Source organism: Pempheris klunzingeri, chromosome 18, assembly GCF_042242105.1.
Source record: "Pempheris klunzingeri isolate RE-2024b chromosome 18, fPemKlu1.hap1, whole genome shotgun sequence".
Lineage (NCBI taxonomy): Eukaryota > Metazoa > Chordata > Actinopteri > Acropomatiformes > Pempheridae > Pempheris > Pempheris klunzingeri.
Window position 1 is genome coordinate 3,381,717 of NC_092029.1, and position 13,372 is coordinate 3,395,088.

At 42.2% G+C, this 13,372-nt stretch overlaps 1 protein-coding gene and 1 long non-coding RNA gene across 2 annotated transcripts; both read right to left on the reverse strand.

Moving 5' to 3' along the window:
• Window positions 1-4,615: 4,615 nt before the first annotated feature.
• Window positions 4,616-5,734, reverse strand: LOC139218247 (uncharacterized). The gene is made up of 3 exons (XR_011585650.1): window positions 5,632-5,734; window positions 5,523-5,551; window positions 4,616-5,337 (listed from the first exon to the last, which is right to left on the reverse strand). It is a non-coding gene; the product is annotated as an uncharacterized lncRNA (long non-coding RNA).
• Window positions 5,735-7,833: 2,099 nt separating this feature from the next.
• On the reverse strand, window positions 7,834-13,229 carry LOC139218382 (proline-rich nuclear receptor coactivator 1-like). The gene is made up of 2 exons (XM_070849943.1): window positions 12,646-13,229; window positions 7,834-10,425 (listed from the first exon to the last, which is right to left on the reverse strand). The coding sequence occupies exons 1-2, from the start codon at window positions 12,976-12,978 to the stop codon at window positions 9,955-9,957; spliced, it is 804 nt and encodes a 267-aa protein (XP_070706044.1). The 5' UTR covers window positions 12,979-13,229; the 3' UTR covers window positions 7,834-9,954.
• Between the last annotated feature and the right edge of the window lie 143 nt (window positions 13,230-13,372).

Genomic DNA, 13,372 nt, shown 5'->3' on the forward strand with positions numbered 1-13,372 from the left:
CAACCGAGGCCTTGGGACAAACAGGGGCAGCCGGTCAGCAGATCTGAGAGACCTTGTAGAAGGTCAGAGAGAGAGGACGGAGCTAGGCCGCTTAGTGGTTTATAGACAAACAATAAAATCTTAAAATCAACCCTAATACGTAGCTGCTGCAGTCTGGACCAACTGCAAGCGTGAGACTGAGCTCAAACTTAAAAAAAAGAAGAGTAAATCTTAAAATCAGGTCTGAATTCCCTCCCAAAAAAAAACAATAATCTGGGCTGCTATATCAAGTGACTGGTGAGGAGAATGAGGAATAAGTGAAGACAAATTGCAAGGGTGGAAAAACCCACACAGGCCGAAAGTAAAAGAAAACGAGAGGAGAGGAGGCTATTACAACATTAAACAGGAAACAATGAATGTTTAACTAGACTACAAAACAAAGACGTGGCAGGGGAAGTGAAACATCAGAGCGGGAGGGGAGGACAGAAGCAGAGCATGACAGATAAAATCGAGGCTCTAAAGGTCCCATATTCTGCTCGTTTTGAAGTTCGTACTGGAGCAGGTTTACACGGTTTACTCCGTTTTAGAGGAACAGAACAGTTCAAACGACAGAACACACAACAGTGGACAGCGAGGTGGACTCCTTTTTAATGGCTAGAGGAGGTCACATGATCAACACATCCCCTTGTGACATCACAAGGGGAGCCAAACCTTTTCACACACATTTTCTGAAAGATGGAGGGGAAGAAGAGAGAGGACTCAGAGTTTGGCAGTTCTCTAAACACACATTCAAAAGTGCAAAATATGGAACCTTAAAATCTGGTTGAAAGTGAGAATCAGTTTAGCTCTAACTTCCTTTTTCTGCGTCAAGGCATTATCTCAGACCTCCGACTGAAAGCAGGTGTAAAATGATGCTGTGAAGAAATGTTGAACAGCTGTGGACTCATTTCTCTGCTCAGGTGATGCTGGTGTGGAAGCTGTTGATCAGTGGAGTCTGACAGAAGCTGAAGGTTCTCCCATGTTCTCATAGTTCACTGTGCCGTCATGTCCGTCTCCACCATGATGCACCTGTGAGAAACAGCAACACACCTGAGTTCCAATGGAACAAAGAAATGTTGAATTACTGCATCACAGAGACATCAGCAGTTACCAGCAGCAGCTGATAATCATTTACACTGACTTACAGTCCCTGATCATCCATCTACATTTGTGATTTTACTCATCACTTCACTTCACTTTGTGTTTTAACTCACAGTTTTGTCATCAGCTGCTCTCTGCTTCCCTGGAAAATAAACCACAGAGTCACTTTTCACCTCTAAACTCTTAATCAGTCTGAACAAATGTTGCTCTGAGTTTTCTCACCTCGAGCTCTGAAGAGAAGAACAGTGATCACAGTAATCAGGAGGATTTCAGCCACACGTATGACCAACATCATGTAGTCCAGAACAGAACAACCTGTACAAGCTGTGGGACAGAAAACATGTCAGAGAGGAAAGTTTTCAGCAGGAAATCAGAGGCACAACACGTGTGTTCAGCCTTGCTGGTGGTGCTGCTGAAGGGACGGGTGTTTCTCACCCTCTTGTGCTGCTGCTGGTGATAAGAAATGACCTCATGTTCACCATCTGCAGTAACTAAATGAGAATGAATGATGCCGTCTTAACACAGCTTGTCACAATCTCACCTGGTTTCTCTCCTGACGACTGAGGGCTGAAGGTGAACTGCTGATGATTAATATTATTGGTCACTTCACACTTGAATAACTGATGATACTTTGGCTTGTCAGACGTCAGAACAGTGATACTGGCTGAGCAGGCAGACGGAGATGTCGTCTTGTATCTGTTGTCTTTACCCTCATACAGCCACCTCACTGTGTATCTGCACTCTCCATGTGTCGACACAGAGCAGTTTAACATCACTTTGTTATTGTCTTCATGTTCGGTCACTGGTGAAGAGAAGGAGAGATGTGAGAGAAAAACAATCAATGTCATCACTGTGATCATAAATATTAAGTTTTAATAAATTGGTCCAACGAAACAGTTTGAGCTGAAATCATGATGATGTAAATACTCACTGTTAATAAGAAACAGATAAACGAGATGTGTTCTTGAGTTTGTCTGTTGGCAGATGTAACGACCAGCATCCTCAGCTGTGACCTTCTTTATAACCAGAGAACAGTTCGCTGCCACACTAAATCTGTCTGATTCAGCTTTTAGCTTTTCACCAATCCATCCAAATAAAAGCAGATCTACTACTCCTCCTGAGTCTGTTGAACCACTGTGGTACCAGGTAGCACTGACACATGTATCCTGATCCTTTGTCTCACTGTTACAAGGCAAAGTGACTCCATCTCCAGCTCTGACAGTGTAGTATTGTCCCTGTGTTGCTGTTGAGAAGATTAGTAGCACAAATATGAAAAATAAATCAGAATACAACTGTCATGCTCAGACTTAATGTTAAAGAAGCCTTATGGTGTTTATAGTATATTCATAGTACTTAACCTTATTTACTTAACATTTTTTAAATAGATGTGTACAGAAATGTATCCTTACCTGTAAACTGAAGCATCAGTGTCAGAAATACAAATATTCTAATCCATGTTAATTCAGCCATGTTTTCCTCTCTGCTGTCCTGATGATCTAAATGATCTGGTGTGTCTGACACAGGAATATAAAACCCTCTGTGTTTAAGAAAGAGTCACTTCCTCATCGTCTGTTCTTTTTTTTCTCATGTAGGTGGAGCATATCAGCGTTTCATCTCTGAGAGTCTCTAAAAAGCAAAAACATTTTGCTAATTGATTCCCAATGATCTTATCAGCAATATCAAAATAAATAAAGATTAAAGAGATCAGAGGAGATCATTGAAGAGATCCTGTGAAACCAGATTTAGCATGTGGGACATTTTACTAAATGTATTTGTATTTGTGACGTGTCTGAAAAGAAGAAGACGAGAGGACTGAGGAAGTTGGTGGTTGGTGTGAAGTTGATGGTTGAGCTAAAAATATGTGATGCTGTGACTTTCATCCTTCAGACAGTGTTTATCAGAGAGCAGACAGGAGTCATGGTGATGTTTGACAGCACACATGAACACACAGGTGAAGAGCCAAACTCCTCGTCCACCAGGATGTGACTCCTGACGTCCACGGTGTGATGTGGTGACGCTGCAGCAGCTCAGAGAGATCACGGATACGATGATGTCTTACTGGTCTGAGACCTGTTGGCTCATCGTTGTGTCTCTGCACTCGTTTTTCTCAGAGACCTGAAGGGGAAGTGGTCTGGTGAGAATGTGGTGAACAACAGCAGCAGAGCTCTGGAGGTTTTTAACCTCTAACCATGACCAGACGAACTTCACAAACACAAATGGTGTCTGACTGAACCGTCTTAGAATAACTGGACCATCAGGCCTCCACAGTCCCTTTGTGGACACAAAGTAGCATCTGTTTGTTACAGAGGTTTTCACAAAACGCTGCATTTGGCTGTGTTGTCTGACTTGGTTTGACGTCACTGCTTCTGGTATAGTTGAGGATGTTTCTCACTCTGTACTGTGTGCACACAGAAGAGGCCGGTCTGTGGTCACTGAACACGGTCTGACATGTGTTTGCACTGACATTATGCTACAGTAGGTATAGTCATGTTCATCCACGATGAGGATTTCTAAAAGGAGCTGGAGTGATTAGATTCCTGTGTATTCTAGTGTGATTTGGGGGGAATTTCTGTGTATTTGGACACATTTTAGCGCCCAGTGTGAACAGAGTTGTCAGCAGCAGCAGTGAGTCTTTGGGCAGATCTCCTCATCACACTTTTTCACACGTTCACTCCCCTTTGTGGTGTTTTTACAGCACATCGTTCATGCAGCACGTTTTCACACATCCATAACCTACTACTGACTTCACAGGCTGCTCCCATCTGCTTCTTTGTTTGTTTAGGATTATTTCATTTGAATTAAATTACTTTGTCATTAAGTCGACCTGCCTCTGTCCTGATTTCGTCCGACTGACTCAAAAGCTCAGACAGCAACAGGCTGCTGTTCATTGTGAATAGAAACTGGTGAGATCCAGGGCTGAGTGTTTTTGGGGGGACAGGGCCTTCTCTATTGGATTCCTCTTCCTTCCTCCATCCCGTTGTCCCCCACTACTGACATCTTCAAGACTAAAACACACTTTTAACGGACCCTAACCCAGGTCTGTGTCACTGTGGGCTCTGTGTGACCACGTGCCTTTACTGTCACTATCATTATCACAGCTATTTATCATCACTCTCATCTCTCTTCTCTTCTCTTACGTTTGTTTCCTTCTGTTGTTTTCCTCTGTGTCTGCTGTAAAGCACCTGGGATCAGCAGTGTTGGGTGTAAAGTGCCATGTAGATAAAGTTGATTGGATTTTATTTGATTCGGTGTTTAGCGGTACAACAGTGAACAGTTTAGAGAAGCTTCATTTTATGCAAATGCCCTCTGAAACTGAAGCACGGAGCTGTTTACTGCTCGGCTCCACTAAGGGATCACTTCCAGTGCAGATACAGGACTACAGTGTCCATTAGTCCCTGTTTGTGTTGTATTAGCTATTAAGAAGAAGAAAAAAGAAGAAGAAGCAGAATTACTTTATTATTTCCCTTTAAGGAAAAGTTCAATCTTTCCCGTCCAATGTACAGTTTTTACAAACACACACACACACACAGACACACACACACAGGCCCAAAATACAGACATGCACATGCAAGACCTTTAGACACACAACTGTGGGGAGAGATGGTGAAGTGATGTTCCTGCCACATAGCTGGAGCAGTCAGGGCGTCAGTGTCTTGCTCAAAGGCATCTCGGCAGTGCCCATGAGGCAAAATTAGCAAAACTACATGAGACCACAAACGAACAATTAAACATCAAAGTTACTAAAATGAGGTTCTCTGCTGAAAGAATGGTGAATATCATAGTAAGCTGCTAACAAAGTAAAAGGCAATCAGACAAATCTGCAGGTCTAAATTCACACAGATGAAATCCAAAGAAAGTTACTAAAAGTTATTTCATGTAAAAACTTCCAAACAACACCATGACGTGTGTTCTTACATGGACAGCATCTTAAAATGAGATGACATCAGTGCTTTGTGTCTGCTGGTAAGAACTGCTTCAGCACATTAACTTTAAAACCAAACGTTAACACGTTAACTACGACCTCCAAATGGAATCAGGACTGATGTTCTTCATGTAAAATGATGCTGTGAAGAAATGTTGAACAGCTGTGGACTCATTTCTCTGCTCAGGTGATGCTGGTGTGGAAGCTGTTGATCAGTGGAGTCTGACAGAAGCTGAAGGTTCTCCCATGTTCTCATAGTTCACTGTGCCGTCATGTCCGTCTCCACCATGATGCACCTGTGAGAAACAGCAACACACCTGAGTTCAAATGGAACAAAGAAATGTTGAATTACTGCATCACAGAGACATCAGCAGTTACCAGCAGCAGCTGATAATCATTTACACTGACTTACAGTCCCTGATCATCCATCTACATTTGTGATTTTACTCATCACTTCACTTCACTTTGTGTTTTAACTCACAGTTTTGTCATCAGCTGCTCTCTGCTTCCCTGGAAAATAAACCACAGAGTCACTTTTCACCTCTAAACTCTTAATCAGTCTGAACAAATGTTGCTCTGAGTTTTCTCACCTCGAGCTCTGAAGAGAAGAACAGTGATCACAGTAATCAGGAGGATTTCAGCCACACGTATGACCAACATCATGTAGTCCAGAACAGAACAACCTGCACGAGCTGTGGGACAGAAAACATGTCAGAGAGGAAAGTTTTCAGCAGGAAATCAGAGGCACAACACGTGTGTTCAGGGACGTCAGTGTCGGTCGGTCAACACTAAAACATCTCAACTACTAGTAAACGGCTTCACATGAAATTTCAGACATTCATGAAAATAAACGAAGCTTTATAACTACGTTCGGGATCAATGACTCACCTCAGTATTAAAACTCATCATATCCACTTCTTCCACCTCTGACTCAGTTTGCACCTGTTTTTTCTCTCTTTTGTTGAATTCAGGAAGCACTAAAGATCTTTGCTACACGATTTCAAGCAAGATTTCCCTTCATCCCTTCATCCCTTCATCCCTCCCCCAGACCCTCCATCCATCCTACCTCCTTCGACTCAGCTCCACTTCCTCACTGTAAAATAAACCATTGGAAGTCGATGACTTTCTTAGTGAATGTTTGCGTGTGAATTATCCTCCCAAGTCCTGATTTGCTTCGTGTTGAATAATGAAGGAGGGATTTTGTTCCTCACCTTCTTGTGCTGTTGTTGTTGTTGTTGTTGCCTCCTCACCTGACAAATTAAAAAACAAAAACTGTAAAATGAGAAAACTCCATAACTCAACACAGAGCAGTTTAACGTCACTTCATCCTCGTCCTTTTGTTCTGTCACTGGTGGAGATAGATATCATGTGAGAACAAGTAGAAGTATAAATGACACTGCATCATAATTGCTGTGTTTAAGATGTGAATACTCACTGACGACAAGAGACTCAGCTGCTGCACGTTTAATAAGCAGAGAGCAGTTCACAGTTACGCTCAGTCTGTCCGATTTAGCCGCGGCACCTTCACCGACGTGCCCGGACTGAACGAGCTCTGTTCCTGCTCTGTATCCCGAACGACCCCTGAAGAGCCAGGCGGTGTCGTTGCACCCGTACGGACTGTTTCTACTTCCACAAGGCAGCGTGACGTCAGCTCCATCTCTGACAACAGAGCGAGCCTCTGAAGAAGTGAATGCTAAATGAGGAAATCTACTTCCTGTGACACTTCCTCATTTTGCACCTTTTAGTCTCTTTTGTCAGTTTGTGAATTTATGTTGAAAAACTCTCTGACATCTTTTTCTTTCTTTTTTTAATCTCTCTGAATTTGAACAACCAAAAACTGTTCAACTTGTACAGTTTAGCCAATTAATTAACCCTTTAATCACACACTGATTTACACCAATGAAACAGAAGATTGATAATCCGTCTCCATATTTGTCAAAACTACTGTAAATCATAGTTTCCCAGACAAACTGACTTTAGGCTAAGCAGCAGTTTAACTGAGTCTAACTGAGAGTGCAGCCACTGAAATCGTCTAAACCTTCCTGTAATTTCTACCAAATGACATGTAGCTCTTTCCAGGGACCTTTTTGGGAAACTTCTGGACACACACAATAAAGCGTCACCAAGATCTCCTGATGATGATGATGATGATGATGATGGTCTACAGATGTGTTTTACTGCCAGAAACTGTTTGTTAATGCTTAATTTAAAAGTTGTAACATCAAAAAACATTGAAAAAAATGATGATGATGATGTAAAGGTGTGTCAGCGGTTTCCTTACTTAGGAAAGAATTGTGGTTTCTGTTGTTGCAACAAGTTTAGATCAGTAATTTCCCTTTTATGTTCCTCGTGCAAAAAAAAAGAGAAGCCACTTCTGTTCTTTTTCAGAGTTATGTGTTAAATTCATGTCTTAGAAAGAACAATACTCATTTTAAATGTTGACTTGAGTAACGAGGCGCGTTGAAGACCATCAACCTGAGTTAAAGTCTCGCCTGTCTCTTTTTAAAAAAGAATTATACACATGAAGTGTGTGAATTTCTACTTTTTTATACTTGCATGTAAATATGCAAACATAGATCAGTCTGTATAAAACATCTCATACACACCTGCCAAATTACATTCACCAAAATGCTAATTTAGTGTGAAAACCCAGTTTTACATTCAAACGGGGGGCATCTACATAAATAAATCTACATTCCCTTTTTCCTCTAAATGAAATCTTTTATTTTCAGCTGAAGCTTTATAACCGTGTCTGGATGTTGACTTGTAATGAAGACAAAAGCAACTTGTAATAGGGGTAACCAATATTTTAATAGAAGATTTTTTTTTATTTAGATATGAAAGGCTTCATAAAATAAACTTTTTTTTTTCCTCAAATTGTTACATGGAGGTGTGTTGTGAAGTATATTTTCAAAACTGGAATGAAATCATTTTAAAACACTGCAATGAAATGGGCAGCTTGTTTTTTTTTTGCCACAGTTATACAATTTTCCACTCACAGGACGTCACAGAGGTCAAGAAACAAGATCCAGCAGCTGCCTGCACCCAAAGGAACCATTCGAATAATAAAAAAAAAAAGAAAAACATGTGGTACATACTGTGATCACAAGACATTAATACATTACCGTGCTTTAAAGTATCCTGGAGTGGCGAAAAGGTGAAGAAGAGGTGTGTGAGATGAAGCTGTGTGTGACAACAAGAAAAAGAAAAAGAAAACTAAACATAATCGTCCAAAGAAAGACGACGTCCACGTGAAGCCGTCAAACAACGTTCGTCTACAGCAGCGTTCTCCGTCACCACGGAAGCACCTGATCGATAAGAAAACACACTCATCTCTTCATCTTTCTCCTCTTTTCTCTCAGTAAACAACAAAACCTGGGAGGGACAAACATTTAGCCCTTTACCCCTTCACTGCCCCGTCCTGCTCTGTGATCACCTGGAGTATTCAACGATGACCTGACCGCACCGATCAAGTCACACCAACATGAAAGCTGCAACTCAATATGTTCATTACTGACTGATCAGCTGTTTCATATCATTTTAAAGACACGTGACCTAAAACCCAAACATATTCTCTTTACAGAGATGTAGAACAGAGAAACTAATCCTAATATATTTTGGCTTTTTAATGCTCGGACGCCGACTCGTCATGAAAAGAGAGTCTGCAGGTTATTAAATCGACTGATTAACAGCTGGTTGGTGATCACAGAGAGACACACGTAGAAACACAGAGCCCACGTTTAAAGATTCACCTTACGCCTTAAGCATCTGTGGAAAAGCTGTGTTTTTGGCCGCGAAGAACGAAACTGAAGAGAAAAGGATGAGAAGATGCAGGTTTAAACTAAGCAGGCTGAATGTGAACGTTCTCCAAGTCAGTGCAATAAAGTTTTAAAAAATCCAAAGCACTCGGTCTGGATGCTGGGTACTGGCTCCTCTGCAGCAGCTGGTTGTGACACTTTTCACATTGTCGTCACTTCTGGAGGCTCCAGCAGCCTCACAGGCCCCGATTTCCACCGGCTGGACCCGTGTTCAGGGAACTTCAGCCGCTTTAAAAAAAAAAAGAAGAAGAAGAAGAAATCTGGCTTTTTGATTTGTCCGCTGTCGGAGCCGCTTTGAAAGGTGACCGGCCGGGATCCAGACGTCCTCTCCTGTGATCCACACTGGCTGGTGGATTCATCAAAGTGGCTGGTCAAGCTTTGGATCATCAAAAGCAGCTTTCCTGCCCTTTGAGATTTGAGTTTTCAGTGCAAATCAGTTAGAAAAGGCTTCCCTTCGTCCACTGTGCTTCACACTGAAGGAGCTGTAACAAAGTGCCTCAGTCCGCAGGGGACTTTTTTCTTTTCTTTTCTTGTTTTTGTTTTTTTTTTTTTTAGGAAAAAAACCTCAGTAACAAAACTAGAATCTCAGTTAAAATAACAAGGAAAAATATACACAAATATATGCTTACAATATATTATGTACATTTACACAATGCTCTTTAAAAAAAAAAGTCTGTCCACACAAGGCTGCCTTTTCCAAAACAAGTTCACAGAGAAAGTGCCGTCATCACTTGACATAATCTCAACACGAGGCGCCGATCGTGTTGCTGCTGGAAACGACGTCGACCTCCACCTCACGTTCGCCCCTTCAAAATAAACAGTTCGTTTTTTTTCTCACAAATTCAACCATGAAAACGTGTTATTTTCTCTTCCCTCTGCAGGAAATGTCTGAGTGTTGGTCCAGCAACAACACAACGGCTCCAAAATGTTCACAAAGGCAGGCAGCATGTTGAAGTTTGGGAAATTGTACTACAGTCACTAAAAACTCCCGACGTCGTATTGCAGTGTGTTAAAAGGCCAAATTTACCTCCATCCTAATTTTCCAGTTGTTGGCATTGGTTGTAAATCAGACATCAGGTCGGCTCCGGTCTGCGGTCATGATTTATCTTGAACCTTCAGCAGCGACTTCAGGTGAACAGTCATTTGCTCTCGGCTTCGGTCGCTCCGCTGGGGCTCGTTTTCTCCGACCCAGTGGCTCGGCGGTTTGGGCAAGACGCTGGGCGACGGCGGCTCGCTGAACTTAGCCCCGGCGTAGACCTTCTCGCCGTCTTTGAGGTATTCAGGCGCAGCTTCGGCAGGCGGCGTGGTCACGATCTTCACGTTGTTGGAGGCGTGGAGGGGCTTTTTCTGCTGTCTGGGTGGAGGCTGGTGGAGGGGCGAAGGCTTATTGGGGCTTTCTTTCTTCTTTGTGGGGTGAGCTGCACCGGCGGTTTGGCCCTGCTTGGGCTTGTGGCTCCGTGCGATCACGTTCTGGCTGATCTGGTCGTGCCTGGACAGGTTGCGGGAGGGCTGGCCCCCTGACTGCATGGCCCCTCGCTCCAATCTGCCGCCTTTGGATTTCAGCAGCTACGAAAACACAGAAACAAACTCTTATTAATCCGGAAGAATATAATCAATATACTGCAGGACAAAAAAGAAATAATATCTAAGTACGGCATGATTTGGTTTCTCCGTAATGACAGAGCAAACATCTTCACTGATGAAGACTGTGTGATGTGGTCAAAAGCTCTAGATACTAGTTGGTCGACCTTACGGTAAAAATTTAAGGTAGAAAAATCCTGCAAAAGATCACAAAAACCAAAAATATCATCATCATGATTTTTCATTTCTTTCTTTTCTATTCCAGATATGATATTACATATTGATGAGCACTTGGTAAAAATATCTATAACTATCTAATGTCTTATAACGAGATGTTAAAAATGGATTTCATTATTCTACTACTGCAGTAAATGCAATTATAAAATGTCTGTTTCTCTACAACAAAATGATTTAGATTATTAAAAGTTACATAAATAAAACACCATGGAAATGATGAGTAGAAATAAAACAGTACTGTTGTGTTTTTAATTGCTGTTTTCATATAACATTCATTCAATTCAAAAATCAACTGTTTTTATAGTAGGATTTTGTATTGTGTATAAACAGTGTGTGTGTGTGTGTGTGTGTGTGTGTGTGTGTGTGTGTGTGTGCACCAGTGTGAGGAAGTAATCTTAAACTTCTTCACACTTCCGACATCCCTCACCCCGACAGAGAAAAAGGGAACGACAGGAAACACCTGGCAGGAAACGCTGCTTTCAGATGTCGCAGTCGCGGTTCACCTTCTGTGTGTGTGTGTGTGTGTGTGTGTGTGTGTGTGTGTGTGTGTGTGTGTGTGTGTGTGTGTGTGTGTGTGTGTTTCAGGCAGCTTACACACTGAATTGTGCTCTCTCACATTCCTACACTGACAACCTCACCAGAGATTTATTTTATGGTTTAAATCGCAGTTGTATTTTCTTAAACAAAGTCCACAGCCCTTTGGTAAGAGTTCTGGTACTGAATGACATATTAAAGAAAAGATCAGCATTAAGACTAATATTTAATCAATAACAACACAACCTTTAGTCATCAATCCAAAGTGGTGGCCTGACTGTTGATCGTACTATGAAACATGTCCACTAAAGGCAGAAATCTCAGACCATATTCTCACTCTCATGTCTCTGCTGCTATGACTCACATCTACAAATCAGCCGATCAGGTTACGTCCCGATATGACGCAGAACACATCGCCCTGTGCGACATTTCGAAAGCACCATTTTTAAATGGGAGGCCTTCACTGTGTGTGTGTGTGTGTGACGGTGTGAGCGATGAAAACATTACTGCTTCATCACTGACGACATTCAGATGCTAGAACTTGTAAATAACAAACTTTTAGCAGGTGAAACAAGAAACATATGGAGGAGCTTTGGTTTGTTTTTAGTTTGTGAGTGAAAAGAGGACAGTACTGTAGGACTGTACCCGTCGACACACACACATTTTATCAAACATGTATTACAGAGGAGCTGCCCCACATTAACTGTTAAATTAACAGGGTTTACAAAGACAATAACCCATAACTATGTGATAAATGTGACTGATGTGAACCTGCTGCTTACATCCGCTCCTTCTCCTGTCTTATCTTACAGACGCTGCCTGCAGAAAGAGGAAGACGGGCTTGTTCACCACATGTTCTACTTTCGATTCCTTCACAGCAGTAATTACTGACTGCGTCACTTCAAACTGCCCCAGGCACTCCAGACACTTTACAGAAGACGACAGGGACATTTTATTAGTTTAATAGACGTCCTAACCTTCTTTAAGAGGAGTTAAGCCGCAGAAACATGCTAGCAGTGATGTAAAAAGAGCTGCAAACAGGCGCTTGGATATGTTAAGTTAGAAAATGGGGGGGGGGAAATATCCATGGCAATTTCACAGAGACAAAATGTGTCTTTCACTGTTTGGTTTCGTCCTCCCCAACAGTCCTAAATCTACAAATTTCAAATGTGTAAACCTGAAGGACAACAAAGAACAACAACTATTCACACTTTACAGGTGAAATGCTGCATTTTTCATTATGTTTTCTGTCAGTTCACTGATCAATTATAAGAAAGTGAGAGACATAAACATATATTTGTTCTTAAAATAGATTTCTGGGTGTTAACTGAGGCGATTTCACTGATAATATGAGCCATATTAGGTTTAAAGGGCCCTTTTTTTTACCTCCCTACACACAACAACAACAACAACAACAACAAACCAGGAAGTTACCTCTTTCTTGGCTCCCTGTTTGAGGTGATGGAGGCTCAGTGCAGTCTGAGCACCGACAGGGAGCTCGGTACCGGGCTGAGCTGCAGGTTTGTTGGCGGATGAAGCCGTCAGGGCGGTGTTGTTGTTGTTGTGGTCTGACAGCCGGATGTTGGGACTGTTTCTCGGGGGTTTCTGGTGATGCTGCAGCGGCGCCGTCGACCGCAGCTTCCTCCCTCCTTTCTTCAGCCTGGCTTTGTTGCCCCCATCGCCGCTGGAAATAAGCGGTAGCGGGTTGTTGTTTTCGACGTTGCCGATGTTGGCTTCATCGCTGTGAGCCGGTGATCCGTCCAACATGTCTTTGAACTGGCGAAAACATAAACAGGCAGTGAAATTCCTCCGCAGCTAAGATGGTTTAGCAAAGGACGTCACAAGCTAACAGCTAGCTAACTAATCTTCTTCTTCGCGGGTGGATAATTCGCTACTTTCACGCAGAAAAAACAATTATTCCACGGATTTATTGTCATCCGAGAACTTCCTGGAAATAAAGTTGTTGAGTTGTATTAATTTCTGCTGCTAAAAACATAGATAACCGCCCCTCAGCCCGAGATGGCGTCGTGTGATAGCGAGCTTGTGGAAGCAGAAGTACTGTTAGCATAAAAAGCTAAGCTAGCGACAATGAAACATATGAGTTGACTTCCGGTGATGGATTTCAAAATAAGACAGCGGAACAATAGCACATTCTTAAATC